At 34.7% G+C, this 21,824-nt stretch overlaps 3 protein-coding genes across 3 annotated transcripts; 1 reads left to right on the forward strand and 2 right to left on the reverse strand.

Moving 5' to 3' along the window:
• The first annotated feature begins 425 nt into the window (after window positions 1–425).
• Window positions 426–7,259, forward strand: LOC136809252 (spermatogenesis-associated protein 4-like). The gene is made up of 3 exons (XM_067065771.1): window positions 426–519; window positions 754–883; window positions 7,118–7,259. Exons 1-3 carry the CDS (start codon window positions 449–451, stop codon window positions 7,238–7,240), a joined length of 324 nt encoding a protein of 107 aa, XP_066921872.1. The 5' UTR covers window positions 426–448; the 3' UTR covers window positions 7,241–7,259.
• LOC136809251 (sepiapterin reductase-like) lies at window positions 2,516–4,217 on the reverse strand. The gene has a single exon (XM_067065770.1). The coding sequence runs from the start codon at window positions 3,921–3,923 to the stop codon at window positions 2,997–2,999; it is 927 nt and encodes a 308-aa protein (XP_066921871.1). The 5' UTR covers window positions 3,924–4,217; the 3' UTR covers window positions 2,516–2,996.
• Window positions 7,190–13,423, reverse strand: LOC136809250 (uncharacterized). Its single transcript, XM_067065769.1, has 5 exons — window positions 12,682–13,423; window positions 12,074–12,209; window positions 11,711–11,740; window positions 11,001–11,129; window positions 7,190–7,999 (listed from the first exon to the last, which is right to left on the reverse strand). The coding sequence occupies exons 1-5, from the start codon at window positions 13,054–13,056 to the stop codon at window positions 7,500–7,502; spliced, it is 1,170 nt and encodes a 389-aa protein (XP_066921870.1). The 5' UTR covers window positions 13,057–13,423; the 3' UTR covers window positions 7,190–7,499.
• Between the last annotated feature and the right edge of the window lie 8,401 nt (window positions 13,424–21,824).

The raw sequence follows: 21,824 nt of genomic DNA on the forward strand, positions 1-21,824 counted from the left end.
TTGGGATCAGTATGATCTGGTGTTGAATGTATATATATTGCGTAATCTTTTTAGCTTTAGACACAAAGAGATTCTTATTATATCTAGGAATATCATAAATCTTAAACTGTGTTTGAGTTATTATCTTGTTTCATTTAGATGTAGAAAAAGACTTCTTTTCTATAGTAAGTTAATTTAAAAAATCATAAAAGTTTCTACTTTTTTATCGGATAAATATTTTTATATAAAAAACTGATACAATATCTGCCGTGTCCACATGCACACATAGTCAAAAAGAGGAACTTGATTTGTGATAATAAGGGTGTGCTTTCGCTTTAATCTCTCTAAAGGTTGTTTAAGGCCATTTTCCAACTCTAGAACCTTTAGGGCTGTCTAAATAATGATGCTATCAAATATCGTTAATCTTCTTAATTTTCCATAACAGGTTATTGATAAAAAATTGTAAAAAATGTTACCACGAGAAGTTTTAAAATGGTTGCAAAGCTTGGACTTGTCGCTACCCATCAGAAACACTAGAAGGTTTGAGTTTTTCCTAATAGTATTTAGAAGGGTTCGATTTAACTTAAGTGATGAACCATAATAGGCCACCTCCAGGGTAAGTTTTTCAGGCTTTTCAAACAGTAAATTTGGGTAATTCTTAAATCCATACGTTTGTAAGCTTTGTATCCAGCGTAATGAAATATATCTCGCTCTGTTTGTTCATTTTTGAAGGCTGAAATCTTTCAATATTGTTATCATTTCTCATACATTTAGAGATTTTTCAAATGGTTACCTGATAGCTGAGATCTTCTCATGGTACTACCCCAAAGAAATTCAAATGCACTCATTTGATAATGGTACCTCTATTGAAACCAAAACTGGAAACTGGTCAATCATTACAAGGGTAAATAGTTTGTTTTCTTTTTACATTCTACTATAATCAAAAATTAGATTGCAATTTATGATGCAGGCCTAACAGTTTAATTTACATATATATTTGACCTACAGTATATTCTGTTGAAAGATTTCCTGAAATTTTGTAAAGCCATGCTTTAGTGACCTGGAAGGAGTCCAGGATCACATAAAACAAGGAGGTCAGTACTAAAATACCAGACATAATATGAGTACTAAGAAAGCGTTATTTTAGTGCAACTGTATAAAAGTTTTTTTGGATATTTTGACATATAGAGACCACTCTAATTTGGTATTCTCGGGACGAATCATGACTTCTCTTTCGTCATCGTATCACTTTACAACATACCATATTACACTCCAACTGTTTTGCTTAATGGTATCCGTGGTCTAGAAACACCTACTTTTTCTACCTTTTTTTCTTTAGCTTTTTCCTATACATATGTTCAAGTATTTGAAGGCATGACCTCACTGCAAGGGGCTTATAGAAAGTATAAGATCTATATTTCAATCCCGATTTCAACATTCTGTTTATTATTAAGTATTGATAAGTTTTTATTTAGTTATGTACTTTTATTTTAGTTTGATCAGGTAGATATATTTTTTAAGGAATCGAAAAAATTGGCACTCATTAATTCTCTTCCTAAGTTCTTTTATTACTTTTTCGATCAGTCATTTTTTGACATTTCATTCAAAATTCAAAACTTTTATTTTCTCTCCCTTCAAAGTTGATCTTATGTATTTATCCCAAATATGATGAACTTATTTAAGCTCTAAAGAAAATTTAGTTCGTGCTCGAGCATGATTGAGGGATGGCAAGGAATGAGATAAGCAATACCATGTCTTGACAGGATAAATACAGAGTTTATCTCGATCAAATGGTTATTAGCTATTAACATGTCAATTATAGACTCCCTGCTTTCTCCTATTCTCCCTTATACATCTGTTTGTAACATTCCAATGATACTTTAGATCAGTGATCTCATCTCTTTTCTACCAGTTGTATATTTTTATGTCTTGAAGAAATTTTTTTTCAACATTTCTGTATCAAAAAATCTCACAAAGGCTTATTATTTTGCTCTAAATAATATCAATTTTAGATTATCTGCTCACATGTTCTTATAAAATGTCATTTTAATCACCACAGTGATAATTGACATCAATCTTTTTAATGAACAATAATTAAAAAGAATATCCATACAATCTCTTTATTAAGGTTACCAGTGAGGTATAATGTACTTTATAATTTCGTGTGCTTAGCAAATTTAATTAAGTAATAAGTTGGGAGAGTCTCTCCTACAGATATTGTAAAAACCACCCCAAAATTTGAGTAAAAAGGAATTTTTTCAAGCAGCCTTTTACCAGCAAATCAAACTTAAAATGCGAAATTAGTCACGTCTTTAATTGAAATTGATATTCTCTCTCTAGATTTCAAAATCCCGTACTTTACTCCTGCTTCATTTAAGCGGTGTAAGAGGAGTCTTATTGACAATTTTAATGCGGATCGGATTTCTGATCTAATTCTCTTGGTACACTCGTCGTTAATTCTCATTGACGTGCAAAGTGGATAACTTAGGGAGAAGGAAATTATTTTTTCCTACAATTTTCTGTATCTTGTATGGGAGAAAGTACTTTTGATTTCTTTTATGTGATTTTTTTTCTGTATAATTTATGTTGTTATGCCATAAATAAACAAATATTTCCAAGGATAAATCTAATAGTCTAACAGTATAAATTTTCAATATTTTAATTTCCAAATCCATTACGTTACAAAATTTATTATTCACAAATGGCTAGGTCTTTTAGTAGAAAATTTGGAAATTTATTCTTTAAAATTTCTTTTCATTACACTACTAACCACTTTGACTGTTCTTTTAACTGTCTTTTATATTATCAGCTGCTCCCCAATTTTTCGAATTTCATTGGCTTGGCTCTTTGTATATCTCTTGCTTGGTAAAATCTTGTTGCATCTCCTCATATTCCTACCATGCATGCTATTGAAAGACTCCAAACACTTCAAATGTTATTACCCCTTCAAGATTATTTCAAATCATTCGTCTATTAAAGAGTCTTTCAAATTTATATCGAGATTCATTTGTTTCTGGTTACTGTTCTAAATCTTTATCATGGATACTGAGCATTTGACCCTTGGTAAATTCGTCTCCTTCTATGAATCTGATCATTCGTTTCGCTGCTTCCAATGGTATGGTTAATTTATTCTCCTCCATAATTTTCTTCAAATCCTCTTGTAAGTCTTTATTCCCGCAACTTTCAATTAATCGATGGGTACGTTTCGTATCTAGAGCTCCGGCTGTAAAATTCAATACACGGATGGCTGGATTCTCTTTAGCGAACGTCTGAGCGAACGTGTCAATAGCGCTGGATGCCATACAGCTGGGACCGAGATACGGATTCGGTTTGGCTGACTCGTAACGTACTGTATGAACTATGGTTCGCTTCGAATGTTGAAAGACTCGACAAAACTGAGTGGTCATGAACATTCGTGACGTAATGTTGATGTTCCAATATTGTGCCATATCTGAAGGATCGTCGAACTCAATCAAGGTTTTTGAAGGATCAGCTAAACTCGATGCATTGTTAACAAAAATAACATGTTCAAAATCCTTCGCCTGTTTTGTATCCAATCTTTCAATCAGCTTTTTAGATGCAGCAAGGTCTCCTAGATCAACAACTTCTAACTCGACTTCAATTTTTCGATGCTTCAAGAATTGCCTCATTTTCTTTCCAGATGTCTCTTTCAAAGCCTCCTCATCCTTATCTACCAAAATAACCCTGGAACCTGACATAGCATCTGGTAGGATCCCTTGATCTTGGAAAGCCATACCAGCAATGGCACGCCCTAAACCATTACCAGCACCAGTCACGAAACATAAGAATTTACCTTTGACCAAGCGCACTTTGTTGCCATTACCACGTACTTTGTCCCAGTGAGAAGCACCTGTCAATTTCTGCTTGCTCCAGGGTGCTGCAACGGGTGCTGATTTACGTCTATCGCCATTATGGGTAGCCATGGTTTCTGTGTAACGAATTCCCCAAACAAACTATGGTTCCAATAAATCAGTACTTGGTGAATAATGAACAGGTTGCCTCTACATAACCTCTCTCCGTCACCAGCAAATTTTTCCGTACACAAATCTCCTTTTGCTTTTTTTGTTGACAGTTTTCTCTCTGTTGCTTGCTTTATCAAAAGCGTACAAAACTGATGAGATCTAAATGACGGTTATAATTACAAAAAATGTATGCTCTCCTATTGATCTCTTTTATCATTCTCCTACCCGTGTTCTATTCTATCTCTATCAATACCTTCTAATTACCTTCATCATACAAAAGAATATAATCCACAATCTTTTCGATTTCAATCCCTTAGTGTATATCGATTGTTGCCAGAGATTAAAGTAAACAATACATTCTTTGAATATCAACTCATTGGATCTGTAATCTCACCCTTTTCTTGTCAACTTAGCAAACCACTTCTCTAGCTTTCCTATTTTAATTATAAGCCATTGTTCTAATTCAACATTTGTTTGATCCAGAGGCTTTTCATCCTGGACCTCGCAGAAGACAGGAATAATTTGGTTTTTGTCAATCACAGTTAGAGGTTATTAATGGATTAATGTTGAAATTACCTTTTTTCGCAACTTGGAATAGAGTTTCCTTCTTTCCAAATTAATCAAGGAGGCGAGTATTTTTAGATAATGTTTTGTAATTCGATAGAAATGACGTAATTGATCAAAAATCTACAATGAACCGTTCATTTGTTGCAAAATTCTTCGATAACATTGATTATAAACTGATTTAAACATATATCAATATAATGACAATTTTATGAATTTATCATTGACAGTATTTGACTGAGAGTTAAGAGGGATCGTATCACCCCTCATGCATAGTTGACTATGCAATAATCTGCACCATCTTTTTGCTTGCACCACTGTGATTATAATTAGTATCAATTACTGCGAACTAATTACGTGGGAATCTGTGATATTTATGTATTAAGTTGGATGTAATCAAATCTGTTCTAGTATGTATGCTGAGTCTAACTCGACGTGGTTGAGAGTCTTCTTATTACCGGACTCATTCTGTCTGATAAACTCGACAATCAAACTTTGATGGATCCTAAAATTGATTGACCTTTAAAATTGAATATGACTTAAATTAGCTGGAATAACCTGTTTTGCCCTAGCTATTCACTCAACATATCACGTGTGTTTTACAGTACCGAGACAATGTTGCAATCCAGAAGTATTATTATTTTATATCAGGATTTCTATAGTTCTGTGATGATTTTTGAATCGAAGAGTGAGAGTGTCTGATTTGAACAGCGCACGTTTTAAAATGTTTTGTGATGTTTTGCGTTTACGTCTGTGTTCTTCTTATCATGTTTTTGATCTGACAAGGTGGTACTAGACAAGATTTCCGAACGTCGTTAAAAAGATAATCGCAACATACTTCTCAAACATTTTTCAATCCGTAATGTTTGTTTTTTATCTGATATTCCGATGGCGGATTGGCGGCCGCCCACGCTAAAACTCTAAAGGAGTGGGCTAATTCTGCATCGAAGAGGAATGATAGTCGGCCTTTGATGTGCCGCATTCTCAGTTGGGTTCAACTGCCCTTGCGCCAAAACCTAAAAATATTTCGGTGGACCGCCAATCCCCCAAAACGAGGGTTGGGTTACCAGGTCTCCTGCTGCAAAATCATTGATGCGTTCTTGCAAAATTCCGTAATCTTCAAAAAGATTTTGAAAATTTTTTACGACCTTCAGAACGTGTAGCGTGTCGTATGAAAATTTCTGCATCTGGGTGCCAGATAAGTTGCGCACATGTTATATTTGTTGTGCAGTGGAGTCTTCATAACTCAACACTCATAAATCGAATGTCTCCTTAACTAATTACAAGTTTTCTAATCCCTTTGGTTAACAAGAATTAAATCGGTCAGTACGGAATATGCTGGACCAAAGTAATGGGCTAGCTTTAAAAACTTTGTTCTGTGAAATTTGATATCAAAATCTCAGCCATACATGCAAGAATTTCTCTCGCCAGAATTATTAATTTTAACCGTTTCTTTTCCTTTAAACTTTAACATGTTTAAGACATTTTTAAGTCTAATTTTAAATTAAACGAATGCATTCAAAATATAGGAATGTGCCTATAGGGTTTATCTTCATTTATCCGAAACATCGAAACATCTTTCGAGACTTCATGTGACGATAAGCTATTTCTTTTACGAAATAATCCGCTTACATTTAAGATACTCCTGTATACCTTACACGGGCTCAATTTTTTTAAACGCTTTAAAATCTATACTCATTATAATGCGATCTTGAATATCACTTCGGACATACAGCTTTGTTTGTCGTAGGTGCGTGATCATATTACTAATGGAGGATCAAATTTTTAAGGATAATATTATCTTAAAATCTCAAGATCTTTAAGGGCTTAATTTTGTTGGTTTCAAAAGGATAGAATTAGACCATGTGTCCTCTAATTCCTAATCTTTATCCAATTAGGGCGAATTTTTGTTATTCCCATTACTTCATTTGGTATAAAAGATCATAAAAATCTTGCCTACACTTTAGAGTTAGCCAAAATATGTAGCTTACTCTCTGGTACCTAATAAACGGGGGCGGGGGGGGGGGTTTGGAATAAGTGGGGTAGGTGGAAAAACTCTTAAAACTTAATAAGTGGGGTTGGAATAAAAAAGTCCCGGGTGGACAATTTTTTTAATTGAAGCTAATACAGTACAGCAGGATTTGGGCATAAGAGGGAACTTTAAAAAAACATGTTATTAGGTTACTAAGAGTATTATCTAAGTGTGTTTTTATGGGATTGAAAATGGAATCTTTCCCAGGCAAGAAAATATTGGTGCATGAAAGACTTATCACAGTCTAGCGTTTGTATGAGAATCACACGTTCCACGCAACTTACGTAGAAAATAAGAATAAAATCCTGCATGGGAGATTTCGCCCCTGAGCTTTCAACTGTATTTCATTCACTGTAATTAATGTGCGCGAAGAAATATCAAATAACCATTCTGGTTGGATATTTTGTTCAAGCGAACAGATTTAAACCACGATCTTGATTTACATGGATAATTTAACATTTTGTTCAAACCATCAAAACAAAGCAGACATGATTCGTGTGTATTTGTTCTCTTGATAACGATGAAAGAAATAAATAATATCAATTTTTCCTCGTTTTAGTTCTTCCAGCGACAAGAGTTCGTCATCCCAAGAGAAGAAATTGAAGGCACCATCCATTGTAAACCAGCTGCTGCTCAACTTTTGGTTCAACGAATTTATGCTATCCTTACCAATAGAAAGTAAGTCAAGTTTTTCTGATTGACCGGAGACTTGTTGTCGGTGGTTTTTGTGTTAGCAATAAATAGGATAATAATTTTGTTGGCAAAAAATAATGCTCTTCCCGTGTACGAAAATATCATAGCTAAGTTTTAGTACTGTTAACTGATGTTTTTGTTACGCTTGACTCTGTTTGATCCTTTGCCAAAACAAAGTTATACGTTTATCTACCGTGACGTCTCCTGAGTAATTTTTGCGTTTCATCCAGTCGGGAAAACTCGGTCCATTACCATAGTTCAACTTTGAATTCGGTCCAAAGTCCATCTTGATCGAAGCATTCAAAAGCCGAACCAAAATTATATCGAGTTCCATCATTTAGTACGACGACGTTCGAGAAGAGTCGCTCGTCAGGCGGTGTCTCCGATCGCGACCATTTAGAGTCTAGTACACTGTCTTTATAGATACCTGTGAAACCAGAGATTCCTGTCATGCAATGTGTCGAAGGAATGACATTTGCTGAATGATCAGTCATGTATTTGACTAGTCTTTCGCAGTCGACGTGAAGCCATAACTGGTTACTAATACCAAAGTGTGTGCCATTCGGGTGCAAACACGTAAATTGGAATTTATCAAAATCAATCAATTTGTATAATTCATTGAGAAACGATGTGTGTGCTCTAAAGTTGGGTACTGTCAAATCCAAACCGTCTGCCAATTCGTTTTTGGTGATTTCTCTGATTGGTGTTGTGACGTTTTGTTTGACATGGCTCAAAACCATATATCCTGCTACAAGTAAACAGAATTGCTCAAATTAATACAATATAGATTTAAATAAGTAGTGGGTAATTAGCATAGCAGTTTTTCATTTGCAGCACGTTGCTTTTGGCGTTCCTAGAAACTGACTTTACACCCTTGTGAGGAGGGTATATAAACCATGAATTTACTATAGATACTGGAAAAACAACGTATAAAACGGTGGAGAGCGATGCATTGTCTTTCTTTTGTCTAATAAAACAATCGAGGGTCTAGCTTTGTCCGCAAAGGACAACTGTCATGGCGGCTCGAAGTTTTCTGATTTTTAAAAATTATTAATAATCTCATTTCTATAAAGTCCTCTATCTTTATCTTTTTGGACCTACCCCGGTGGGCTGTAGGTCCTAAAAATTAACCTTTGTCCGTCCGTCCGTCCGTCCGTCCGTCCGTTAGTTACCAGCTTTTCTCGAGATTGGCTTATTAGTTTTTTCTGATTTTTTGCACAATGATGCAAAACGGCAATGCTCAAAATGTGACGGAGCCCGATTTTCGAAAAAAAATTTTTCCGGCCGAAAATGGTGGAAATATGCCGGAAAAACTGTTTTTTTGGCATTTTCTCGAGATTGGCTTATTAGTTTTTTCTGATTTTTTGCTCAAAGATGCGTATTAACAATGCCCAAAACATGGCCTAGTCCAATTCTTGAGAAAATTTTTTTCCGCCGGAAATCGCCGTTTTTCTGGATTTTCATTGGATTTTTTCCATATAATTGGTTGTTTTTTTTCATTCAAAAACATTATTAATAGCAATGTCCACCATCAAGCATGTTTCGATTTTCAATGGAATTGATTTTTGAAGCCGGAACTTTCTAAAAATCGCCGGAACAGCCGATTTTCGCCGGAAAAACGGTATTTCTTGAATTTCTTGAGCTGTACTTTATATTTTTTCATGAAATTTTGCACACTGATGCAAAATGTCGATAACTAAATTGTGACGGAGCCTGATTTTCGAAAAAAATTCAATTCCGGCCGAAAATGGCGGAAATATGCAGGAAAAACTGGTTTATCGGCATTTTCTCGAGATTTCATCATTAGTTTTTTCTGATTTTTTGCTCAAAGATGCGTATTAACAATGCCCAAATCATGGCCTAGTCCGATTCTTGAGAAAAAATATTTTCCGGCCGAAAATGCCGGAAATATGCCGGAAATCGCCGTTTTTCTGGATTTTCATTGGACTCTTTCCATATAATTGGTTATTTTTTCATTCAAAAACATTATCAATAGCAATTGCCCACCATCAAGCATGTTTCAATTTTTAATAAAATTGATTTTTGAAGCGGGGTTTTCTAAAAATCGCCGGAACAGCCGATTTTTGCCGGAAAAACCGTATTTCTTGAATTTCTTGAGCTGTACTTTATATTTTTTACACTGATGCAAAATGTCAATACCTAAATTGTGATGGAGCCCGATTTTCGAAAAAAAATTCAATTCCTGCTGAAAATGCCGGAAATATGCCGGAAAAACTTGTTTTTTTGGCATTTTCTCGAGATTTTCTCATAAGTTTTTTTCTGACTTTTTGTTCAAAGATGCGTATTAACAATGCCCAAAACATGGCTTAGTCCGATTTTTGAGAAAATTTTTTTTCCGGCCGAAAATGCCTGAAATATGCTGGAAATCGCCGTTTTTCTAGATTTTCATTGGACTTTTTCCTTATAATTGGTTGTTTTTTCATTCAAAAACATTATTAATAGCAATGCCCACCATCAAGCATGTTTCAATTTTCAATAAAATTGATTTTTGAAGCCGGAACTATTTTAAAAGTCGCCGGAACAACCTTTTTTCGCCGGAAAGACAGTATTTCTTGAATTTTTCGAGCTGTACTTTATATTTTTTTATGAAATTTTGCACACTGATGCAATATGACAATACCTAAAATGTGACGGAGCCCGATTTTCGAAAAAAAAATATATCGGAAAAATCGGTTTTTTGATATTTTCTCGAATTTTCATTTCTAGTTTTTTCTGATTTTTTGCAGAAAGATGCGCATTGGCAATGCTCCAAACATGGCCGAGTTCGATTTTTGAGAAAAAAATTTTCCGGTTGAAAATGCCGGAAATCACCGTTTAGTTTTATATTTCTATGCTTTTCACACAAAAACATTATTCATAACAATGCTCACCATCAAGCATGATTCAATTGTCAATAAAACTGTTTTTTGCGACCAGAACTTCCTATTTATTATTTCCCTACAACCCTTCCCTCTCCCCCCATCAACAATCAATGATGAATTTATTGTGTTGTGTATTTTCGCTAAACGCTATATTTTCTGACTGATTTTTTTCATTTTTCTTTTCGCATTGCTATCTAACTTTAATCATCAGGTAAGGTAGGCCATTCAGCATATTGCTTGTTGTACTTTTACTCGCCAAAAATTTGGAAATGCTAAAATGCTTAACGAATACATGTATTAAATCTGTTGTGACAAAAACATCATCAGACAAGAAAAATCAAACAAAAGGCCTAAAATGACACAGAATTTTAAGTTGGCAATATCTTTCTAACATCTTTCCGAGAAGAGCTAAAATCGACATATATGACACTTGAGTGTCTTGGCTTCACCGTGGTATGAAAATATTTTGGAGGCTCGTGGTGGATCGGTGGTTTTATTGAGGTTAAATTTTGAAAATTTCTGGTGTCAACATTCAATTTTTCATACATAGCATGCTTTTGGTATCTTTCTTGCAACTTGAAACGTCATAACGACACGTAATTAGCAATTATTTTGATGCGTTCGCCTCTCTAAGGAAAACTTAATTTTCATTTGGGAATTGAAATGACTGTGTTAAGATGAAAAAAACGATTAAAATGTTACGAAAAATCGTTTAATGAAGGAAGGAGAGTGAACAATAATGTCATTACTGCGGACAAGGCTAGAACATGAGAAATCAATGAAAATATATCTCGTTGGTTATCCAGTGTCTATAATAAATTCTTGTATAAACCAAACTTTAAAAAAGAGCTTTAAAAAACAACATACCTTTACAAAGCACCTTGATTTTTCGGTCATCTCTCCAAGGGTGTATGTATTGGACAGTGTGATCCGAATCGGGGATGTTGCTATAGTGGCGTAAATGACGACAAGAGACCGCACGGCCAAATAATATATCTATAAAGGCAGAGTTAGAGGGGAATGGTTATTACTTACCACGGTAGAAGGTTTGTGAAAGGCCTACTCTCGGGTACCTAATGGCCTACCTTACTAATTTTTGGGAAAATGTTTTTGGAAAGTTCCCTCTTTTGTCCTAATTCTGCTGTATTAGCCTCCTTTTCAAAAATATTCCACCCAGGATATTTTTATTCCAACCCCCCCCCCCCGCGGCTAATGAAGTTTTGAGATTTTTCCAACCCCCCCCCCTTATTAGGTACCTGAGAGAAATCTCACAACAGATGAATCTAAATAGATTCAGCAAATGTGATGATCTGACTAGCTTCTTTAACCAATTCATTTAAACAATTATATCCGTATAAGTGCGCGCCGTGCGTAAAGTAATCGGGATCCGCTCGTAGATTGTGACAGGCCTTGTTTTTCAATATAGAAGTAACATGCGAGAGATTTTTCAGGCGTTCGAAGGGTGTGAAATTGAAATGGTGGAGATTGGTACAGCTCTTTTAGTACGTAGGCACACGACATTGATCCACACCAGAAATGAATTTGTATGTGAAAAAGAGGTCTCCAATCAAACTTACCATCAGTTGTTGTCGCACTGATAAAGTTATCTAAAAAAAGTAATGAAATCAAAGAAAAACTTCACGCTTATTGAAAACATTGTAAGAACAACAAACCCGGAGATTTCCAAAGCCTCTGAGCCAAAATTTACTGGTTCTTATTTTGAAAGAAGCTTAGCTTTCTGTTGAAAATAATAAGGTGGAATCTCTGTAACTCGAACACACACGGCGAGCTTTCATTTGCTAGAGTTGTGGATTTTTTGAGCTGCAAAGACTGGTTTATAAGGCAATGTTTAGTGAGGGGAAAATAAAACATATTCGAATTAAGGAGACAGAGGTTTGAGTTCTGGAAGCTCAACTGTAGAAACTTTTTATTAAACTTACCATCGCCTGCAGTTTCGTTGCAGTGTTGACCGGTGAAGGGTGTCAAACAGTTCTTGCATTCATAGCTTTCTGTTGGCCGATCTGCCGCACAATAACTCCCATGCTCACATAAATTTGCATTCTCTGTGCAAGGATTCTGAAATGGTAGAATAATGGCTTTATTTGAAACCTATTTTGTTCACTTTTGTCATTCTTCCAGTTGAGCTAGAATGTGAGAATGAAAATCTGAAAAAACAATTGACTCTCTCTTCGATTATCATCAGAAAATATCGAATTATAGAGAACATCAGCGACCGACACTTGCGATTGGTTTGAAAGTAAGCCGGGACAAATATGGAAGTTCTTACTGTCAGGTGTTATCTAGAAGAAATTTTTTTTAGAAATCAAAGTTCTAATTCGAACGGAAAAAATGGCGAATTAGGATAAATACAATCATGAAGGTGTTTTTACACGCTTTAAATCGAACGAATGAAGTAAAACTTTCGATGGACTTCATCACCCAATATTAACCTTTTCAATTTCCTGAAATGGAATATCGCATGTACTTGTACTATATTTTTATTTTGAGTCAGCCGGACGGGTGCGAAATTTAGCAATAAAGAATTTACCTTAAGCTCAAAGCTGTCAATGTACGTCATATGAGGGTTGTACATACTTCGCAGTCGCAAATCATATAAAGTAAATTTATACAGTTTACATTGGTGTTGATTTTTATGGAAAAACCACATTAAACACCTGTTGTCGTCAGTACAACTTTGAGCGCACTCAGCCATGGTTCTTTCAAATATTACTTCGTAAAATCCATTTATCGCGCAGCGTAAAGGATTTCTTTTGTATATAGCATAGGTTGTGTTGACTACTGAACCTTTGTCTGTGCGAATTGACTTTTGTTTGGGTTGGCTCCAACCGGTAAATGATGCTTCTCCTCTTAGACTCCATGATATTAATATAAGATGATATAAAAACAATGGTGAGGCCAACATTGTGAGATATATCGATATAAACAAATGTTGAAGCCTACAAGTCACAATCAAGGAAAATGAGTTTATCGTTTCTTCTTTCCTATCTACCAAAATCTTTGTTAAAAAAATTTGATGTCATGATTCGTTACCTTTGAGAAAACTTGGAAGTACATTAGTGCAGGATCCGTTGATTCGTTACCCATAAGTAATACGCACTTGATTTCACACAAAAATTTGATTCTTTCAAACATTTTGGTTCACAAATTTTGGTTTGAGAATTTTGATTTTTTTATTGTCTAAAGAAAGTGTCATAATATGAATTCATTTGGTCACCTATTGAGGCAATTGCTGAATATTTTCTAAATGAATAAACATTGACTTTGCAACTATGGCAAAATGAGTTGGTTTACTGGTGTTTTTCATTTATTATGTTAGAATTAATCGAGAAAAATATCGCTGAATTTCTACTACCGGGTGGTCTTACCACTATTGTAACAAAAATAGAACTATAAAGATACCCCCCCCCTCTACTACACGTTTTTTATAAGAATGTCCATGATGAAAAAGGTCAAAAAATTAACAATATGCTAAGAATATCACATCACCATCATGGAATTTTGCTACTCAAGCTAAGAATGCCATTTTTAGAGTATTTTCAATTATAAATTGTCAATTACCCCCAAGTAAGGGTCACTTCTTTCACAAAAATGCAATTTTATGCTTGAGACGTATGTACTAAATGTTAAATCTACTCTGAATTAGGATCCTAACCTAAGAATGCTGTAAGAATATTTTAGGATGATTTTCCCAAAAAAGTTAAGAATATCTATGGTGGCCCATCGTTGTCAAAGTGTTTTTTCTTCAAATAGAAAGAAGTACAAAAAGTAATTAAAAAAAAGAAAAACATTTTTTTATTTCTGAATAAAAATTTTAAAAATCAATTTAAAAATAAAAAAATAATAAAAATTAAAAAATAGTTAAAAAAGAGAAAGAAAAAAATAGAATTAAAAAAGAGTAAATTAAAAGTTAAAAAAATTAAAAAACGTAAAAAAATCACGTAGCCCAGCGTTGTCATTGTCATTTTATCTCCCTAGTATTTGGAGTTTGGGAATTCAAGAAAAATTACAAAGTGGAGAATGAAGAACGAGTGTATTTTAGAGCCACAGAACATCATACTTATTTCGCTTAACTTACGGGCACTGCGCTTCAACCTTGATCCGTGGCGTATTTGGCGGCCACCCACCCACGTTAAAGCAATAAAGGGGGCCAGCATCCCATCAGAGGTGTTTTAAAATAGGAAGATTACGCAGTTGTCGGAATCGACTGACGGCTCAAATAAGGTAGTAGCAGTAGACTTTAATATGCCAACAAAATTAGGAAATTCATCCGGGCGTATGTTTAAAAATTAGGAAAACTACACAGTAGTCGGACTCGACTTACGGCTCAAATGAGATCTTATTTAATCGCCCGCGCGTGTACGCTGTGTCAACTGCAAGAACAAGATTCCCCTCTCTTGAGACTTTAAAGGAGATTGGAGTGTCCTATAGATGGAAAATTCTCATTTTATAGGCACTGGTAGGGTTTACACCCAGGATTGGAATGAGAATCACTCTTTGACTAAAGAGTCCGGGAGTCCTGAGAGTCAAAGAGTGATATCGGCTCTAGCATGTCGGGAACAATTTATGACTGACCACAGCATTTTTGTTTTCAATTTAGTTTTTATAATTCGATTCCAAGGGGGTGAGATTTTCATCGAATAAGGTAACTTTTCGAATAATGGAATTTCTAATTAGAGAGCCTTGACTGTACTTCGTGTTAATTGGGACAATCTCGGTAATTTATTACAACGACTCAGTTCATTTACTCATTAGATGTATCAGGAAAAAGACAAACTTTCTCTACAAATATGATATATATTCTGTTGAATCAAAAATATTCAAATGCCAGCAGGTTCAAACCAATAATAAACAAAAGATCGTACTCATCTGTGCTTAATCGTAGGGGGGGGGTCACTTTGCAATTTTTGGGAAAATCACTCCAAAATCACTTAATAATGACCCCCCCCCCATTTTATGATTTTTCTTCCGGGGTACCCACCCCCTGCTTATTCCACGCCCCCTACAATTAAGCACAGAAGAGTATCCGAAAAATACTAAAATTACTACAAAAACTGAAGACCAAAATCATTAAAAACAGGTGAAAGCAACCTCGTTAAACTTACCAGCACAGAAAAATCTCTCATCTTGGTCATCTTGTCAAGGTCGGCTGATGTCGCGATCTCCGGATCGTATTGATTATAACCACTTCCTTGTAAATCTGCCAACAAAAGCTTTTCATCACTTTCTTGATAAGAAAAATGCACAATGGCTTCAGCTTTATCATAAAATGTCTCTTGACCACTTTTGCGCTTGTATGGAACTCCATTATTGTTAATGTATTTGATAAAGTCTCCTTCAACATAGGGCTCAACAGTGATTGGCTCACCATTAAGAAGAGCAAATTGGATAGTTTGATACTGAAACCAATTCTCCCTAAAGCCTGGCTTTTTCATACACTGTTATTGCTTTGCTGCAGTGTGCATTTGTACCTGCTTTCTTGTGTGTTCTTCAAGGGTCATATTATACCGTGGGCCGCATACGTTCCAAGTTCACTCTTTGAACTTTTTTATGACCCAAATTTTTGTGATTCCATTTTCAGTTGTCTATGCATTGAAGACATTTCTAAAACCTCCCTCTGCAAATTTTTCTGTTTGCATGCGAAATTTGCTAGTTTCACCTTTTAGCCAAATTTTATGTTTGATGTTGAATGACTCTAGTGTCAAAGTTACCTCATTATCCAATGTTTGAGTAACTAATTTTCCTGCTTGTAAAATGCCTCCAATAGAAATTGATACTGGCATATTTTCTTGCAAATGCGGTTTCTTTGGGACCAGAATCGATGAAACCTTTTCCTCTTGCTTTTCACATGAATAGAATTGTTGCTATCTGTGCTATCATTCACTCTCTTTGAAGAAGAAGATGGCTGGTTGATAGCTTTTGAAAAAGAAGGCTCAAGCAAATGGTCATCATTGGTAGGATTCACAAAACGCACACGGAATACTTTCATTCCAGAAACTTGCTCATCATTCGTGCATGAAGGTCCTGTAATATCATACAAAACGTCACAAGAACCTGGTAGTTCATTATAAAATTTTTCACATCTTTTACGTTCTTTAAAAGTTGATTTTGAAAATGCAGAAAAATCAATGAAATCTCTAACTCTAGGTCTCTCAGGTTCATACTTCTTCAATCTTCCAACAGGAACAGGGTTCATTTTTTGAACCATTAGTGTGGACATTTTTGTTGTCTCCTCCTCCGGTTGCGCTTGTTAGAAATATGTCTGCGATATTCTTTCCACTTTTCTTCATTACTCATTTTTCTTATCTGATTTTTACACTAAAATATAAGAAAAGTGATTAATAATTCTAGGAATTTATATGGTACGCAAAGTAGTAAGAAGATTTTAGTCCTTTTCTAAAACTCAGACTTCAAGATGCCAATGAGGATTAGTCAAGGTTATACTACTTTTTTTTAACATTGAACTTAATCTTTAACATCCAAATTAGCAAAACAAAATTTTTTTGAATTCGCAGGAACAACCAGAAGATTCAGGGCAAAGTCAGATTTATGTTTTAAGAGAAAGAAACAGGCTACAGGCATTCACACTATAAAAATGTATTTCCACACTCATAAAGATAAAAAAGTTTGTAAATCCACGCACATAAGGTAGAGTTAGCTCAAAAAATGCGGAAGCAAAGAGCAAATTATAATACATAATGTGAACCCCCTCGATCCCCTTATTATTATAGCATGACATAAAGAGAAATCCTTACCTTCAAAATTGTTGAAACAGGTAGGGGTTGAAGATTTTTCAGAATTTAGGAGGGGTGGCCCAAGAAGGTGGGGGTTAAGACTCTAAAATACCCTGGAATGCCTTGTTTGACAAAAAATAAAAATTTCATACAGCATACTGTGTAAGAGGGTAAATTTCATCAATGTCAGGTATCATCACCTCCAATTTATAGTGACCAATGAGGTCATTATTTCTAAAAATGCTTGCATAAATTTTTGTAATCTCACACAGTTTTGTATAGTTTATAAAGATAAGAAAAAGCTGAAAATTACAGGCAAAAAAGTTACATGAGATTGATGAAATCAAAGTAAGAAATTTATCAACATTAGGCAGCCAAGACAACTTTGCAAATGACTTAAGCACTATGGCTTAGTTGAGTTTTTAAATACAAGTATTTGTCAGCAAGATCTTTGCATTGAATATCACCAGGATTAGAAATTATGGTGGTGAAAAGTTCCCTGTTCTCAGCAGAGAGGTAATCAACAGGGGCTAAGTCAAGGTTTGCCAATCGACCAACTTCGATAAGGGAATCTTCTGATACGTCAACAAAATACCTTTCACATCCAAATTGTTCTGGGCAAGCAAACATGTGGTCAGGTACCCCTGTTGGTAGCTCTAAACCTTTTTGTGCACGGATGCGATGCGAGTTCCACAGCTCTGCAAAGATGTCACATTCACGCTGAACAACAGGGATGAATATAAACTTCACACAATCTCTATCTAGCTGAGATAATGGGTCATAGTTGCAACTATGTAACAATTCTCGTAATTTGTGTTTGATACCTAAATAGCTCCATTCTTTCATGGAGATCTCTCCACCAACGCTCAATTTTATTGCTGGTTGAGGGCCCAAAGACTACAGAATCAGCTGGGTCAGCAAAATTACCATGTTCGCCCATTAGATAGGTTTGAATAGCTCCCATGTCACCAGTTTCTGAACCACAGTCAATTCTTAAAAATCTAGGTATCGCTTTGGTATCCAGAAGATAATCCATGTAGAACTTGGCAATGGTTATTGGACTTGAATTAGAGTCCCATACCTTAATAAACATTAATTTCCTAGAGAAACAATCAAGACAACCATAAATGGCAACGGGAAAGGTAGAATTCTGAAAACCCATTAATTTATCATGACCATCCAACGAAAATATCCAGCCTGGACCATCTGATACAAAAGGCATTTTGGGTTTCTTCTGCTTCTTCTTGACATTCCGAGCAGCAACCCCCTCAGGGTCAAGATCATAGACAACATCTGCAACTAAATTTCTTGGTACTTGAATGTTATGATGCACTCTAAGCTTGTTGTTAAGAGCACGATATCCCAATAGCTTGCCAGGGCCTTGTAGTTCTTTGGCGACAGCATCTTTTACCGCTTCTAAGGGTGTTGACCTGTCAATGAACCTGAGCTTAAAATGCCTCAACCTACGGTCTAAAGTGGAGAGGCTCCATGGATACAATGGATGTTTTTTCCTCACAATATCTAATATTTCTTTGCGCAGAAGGTTTTGCTTTACAAGCATTTGAAGATCTGTTTTAAGCAATTCATTTGCTTTCCAGTCATCAACCACACCAACCACATCCGCCATTTTGAAAAGTACCGCACATGTTTCACCATTCAATTGCTTATCTAGATCAGTAATATTATGGAGATAAATAAATGACGATGACGATGCTGGGCTACGTGAATTATTTTACTTTTGTTTATTCCGCTATATATTTTTTATGTTTCCGAATGCTTTTTTATTTTATTTTTTAAATATTTTTTTATTTTTTTTTTTTGCAGCGAGAAATATCTTTTTCTTTTTTTTTCTTTATTAAAGTAGACATTTCCAAATTTTGTTTTTGTTTTTGTAATATTATTCATATTATTCAAACTTTTTTTTTTTTAATTTCATTTCCTTGGACAAAATGAAAGCAAAAGGTATTGACAACGATGGGCCACCATAGTGGTCCGATAACTGTGGAGATAATAAATTACATCAAGCCTTTTTGACGACTGTATTATTAGCTCCACAGTTTGGAGCGTACTGTACGGCTCCATAACTTTCGACATTTTTGTAAACATTCATCATCGTGAGAACTTTTTAATCTTTAATGGCTGCTTTTGAAACTTGCTGCTGCTGTATCAATTTTTATCATGTTTTCTGGCCTTTTGTAGAGTATTTAAAGAGGTTTATTATTCGTTTACTACTAAGTATTTTATGTTTGTGTAGTTACTGAATGCACCAATAAATCGATAATGCTCAGTAGATAAGTAGAATAAAAAGAGTTACTTTTTCACAACAACAACATAAAACCCTGCCTCTTCTTCACTAAAACTACAAACAGCGCAGGTATGATCTTATTTTCCTTTTTTCACCAGATAGTAATGTGTTAATTGTGAAACCACTTGTGACAAACAGTCAGTTTTAGGAAGTATTTTTTAGAAATCAAGTTAATTGAAATTCAGCGATCATTTTCGTAATCGAACTGTCAAACTACCGTGAGATCGGGTAACTTGCGTCAGTGGAGGCTAATGCATAGCCCCTCAAATGAAGTTAAATGGTAGAGTAGAGCTTCGAGCAGAGCTGTGCAGTTCTTTTGTTTTGTAATTTTGATGGCTATATGTAAGTTTCCCTCCACTGATGCAAGTTATACCCGACTTCACATTATCCATCGAAATCAAACAATAGCTGTTCGATTACGGAACCTTACTTGGTAAGAAATTTTTTTGATTATATAAGTTTGATGACAGTTTTTATTGGTGTCCGATGAAGTTTGATTGGTGTTCGATGGGTTTGGTAAGTAAGTTTTTCCAGCTTTTCCTCCCCAATAGGATGATAGATATTGGCCTGCTCTTTATGGTTTAGCGTGGTCGTCTGCTAATCAGTCGTCGGAATGTAAAAAGAATGAGCAACAAGGTAACAAATCAAACTAATCGAGCTACAATTAAACTTCACCGATCTTGATACACTTTTTGCTAATCTGGATTTTCATTTTGATATATAAAAAACTCCAGTGGTACCGTTGTTTTGTATAAGATTCCCATTTCCGTACTAAGATTCTTGTTGCTTTTCTGGAATCTTTCCCCTATATATTTTTCACGGGATAACCAGCAAGAGATTGGGGAGGGTTTGTTTAATGGGATGCAGTTTAAATAGTTACCGTCAACTGCTCTAACTTAGGACTATCTGACAAAACATGGTACGGCAATTCAGCCACCATTTCACCAAACCTCCAAAGTCATTTGATTTGAGTTAAGGAACGGTGTATTAAAAAATACAGGATTTCTCTTTCGATTTTACAGTAAGTGAAAATACAGTCAACAGTCCCATGTTTCGACCAATCATCCCAAGTTAGAGCAGTTGACGGTACAAAGGAGTCATTGTTGTGATTTGCTTGAAGGGCCATTAATCGATTACGTATAATATTGGTTCTTTTACTGTTTTTAGCAGGTATATACTACTTTCACTTGTGTGTAAACATTTATTTTATGATTTTGTAAGGTTTACGGTCAACCTAGAAATAGTTAAATAAATAATTTTAAAGGTCTATTACATCATCAGAAGAATAATTGTATTACTTTATAAGTGAGGTTTAAGTCAATTTGTATCTGGTGGGAAAATTTTATTTTATTTTAATCTCAAGGAGTATTATTTCTTTAAAGCTCATAAAGTTGGCTAGTTTTTACCCTGCCATTTTCTAGTCCAGAAGCTGGAGCTCAACAACTCAACTGTTTTTTGCCTATAATTTTGATGGTGGTGTGCCCATCATTCATATCAAAAAGTGAGGATAGTATACATCAGATTTTTCTGAAGAAGTTGATATAAACTTTGCCCAAGTGAAACACAAAATGAAGTTTCTGGCATCAAAGAATGAAAAGTTCTTTTTTTATTCTTCATTTTCAAAGAATTTTAAAGTTCATTTTCTCAAGTTTATTACAGTTCTCTGAATTATTCTTCTGAATTGAAAGATTTTTTTACACTTATATATAAAAAGGAATTTTTTAGTCGCATTCTTTTAGGAATCTTTTTGTTCTTAATGGATTGAGATTTTTCATAAGAAAACAGGGTATTTACGACCTGTGATACAATGTGTATTTTTTGTGTAACGCTTCATTCAAATATATAATGCATAATGCTGATCGTTTATGTTCAAATATTATGCGAAATTTTCGACTTTAAGTCGTCTTGTNGAAAGCCATAAGTCGGTGGTCTTTCAGCTACACGTTTTTTTTTTTATTAGAACATCTAAAATTTGGCTGAGCCTGGATGTGCTTATTTTTTTTAGCAATTTTCAGCCTAAAATGTTCTTAAATGCGTTCTTAATTTTTCAGACTACTCTAAATCGACAATATGATACAAAATAAAGAGCACTTAAATTTGGCAAAATTTGGACAATATTTGACTCTCGAATTTTGAAGATCCACCCCTAAATTCGGTTAAAACTGCTTAAAAAGAGGAAAAAATTGTAGTTTTTTGTCATTTTTCCAAACTGAGGCTGGGCATGTTCTTAAGATGTTCTTAATTTTTCGACGAATTTCAGCCTATATGTTCTTATAAACTAGGTTCTAATAAAAAAAAAAAAGTGTATAACGTTTAAATGTGTTCTAATCTTTCGAAGTATGTCGTCTACGTTCTCGTCTACGCAGAGACAAAAGCCTTTGATGTCAGAAGTTATTTAGGAATTAGTAAAGTATGAGTATTTTATCGATGTAATGTTATTGTAAGCTATATAAAAAAATTTTGAAAATACTTTGATTGTTTTATACAAACATTGTTGAATGTAAAGTCAGGAAACTTTTGTTATGCGTTCATGCTTAAAATTTATTACATCAAAATAACCTTAAAATCGCACTTTATTCAACAATGTTATAACCATTGCTGATATTTGTCTACCCAGTTTATTGATAATATATA

This window comes from Clytia hemisphaerica, unplaced genomic scaffold (genome assembly GCF_902728285.1).
Source record: "Clytia hemisphaerica strain Z4C2 unplaced genomic scaffold, Clytia hemisphaerica genome assembly, whole genome shotgun sequence".
Taxonomy (NCBI): domain Eukaryota; kingdom Metazoa; phylum Cnidaria; class Hydrozoa; order Leptothecata; family Clytiidae; genus Clytia; species Clytia hemisphaerica.

Bases quoted from the DNA above. Each gene is read 5' to 3' on its own strand.
- LOC136809250 (XM_067065769.1), bottom strand. From the start codon at position 13,056: ATGTTGGCCTCACCATTGTTTTTATATCATCTTATATTAATATCATGG. The intron at 12,210-12,681 runs GTAAATTCTTTA...CTACCATTTCAG, and splicing joins TTGACAGCTTTGAGCTTAAG to AATCCTTGCACAGAGAATGC. The intron at 11,130-11,710 runs GTAAGTTTGATT...CTGCCTTTATAG, and splicing joins CAGTGCGACAACAACTGATG to ATATATTATTTGGCCGTGCG.
- LOC136809252 (XM_067065771.1), top strand. From the start codon at position 449: ATGTTACCACGAGAAGTTTTAAAATGGTTGCAAAGCTTGGACTTGTCG. The intron at 520-753 runs GTTTGAGTTTTT...TCATACATTTAG, and splicing joins CCCATCAGAAACACTAGAAG to AGATTTTTCAAATGGTTACC. The intron at 884-7,117 runs GTAAATAGTTTG...TCCTCGTTTTAG, and splicing joins ACTGGTCAATCATTACAAGG to TTCTTCCAGCGACAAGAGTT.
- LOC136809251 (XM_067065770.1), bottom strand. From the start codon at position 3,923: ATGGCTACCCATAATGGCGATAGACGTAAATCAGCACCCGTTGCAGCA.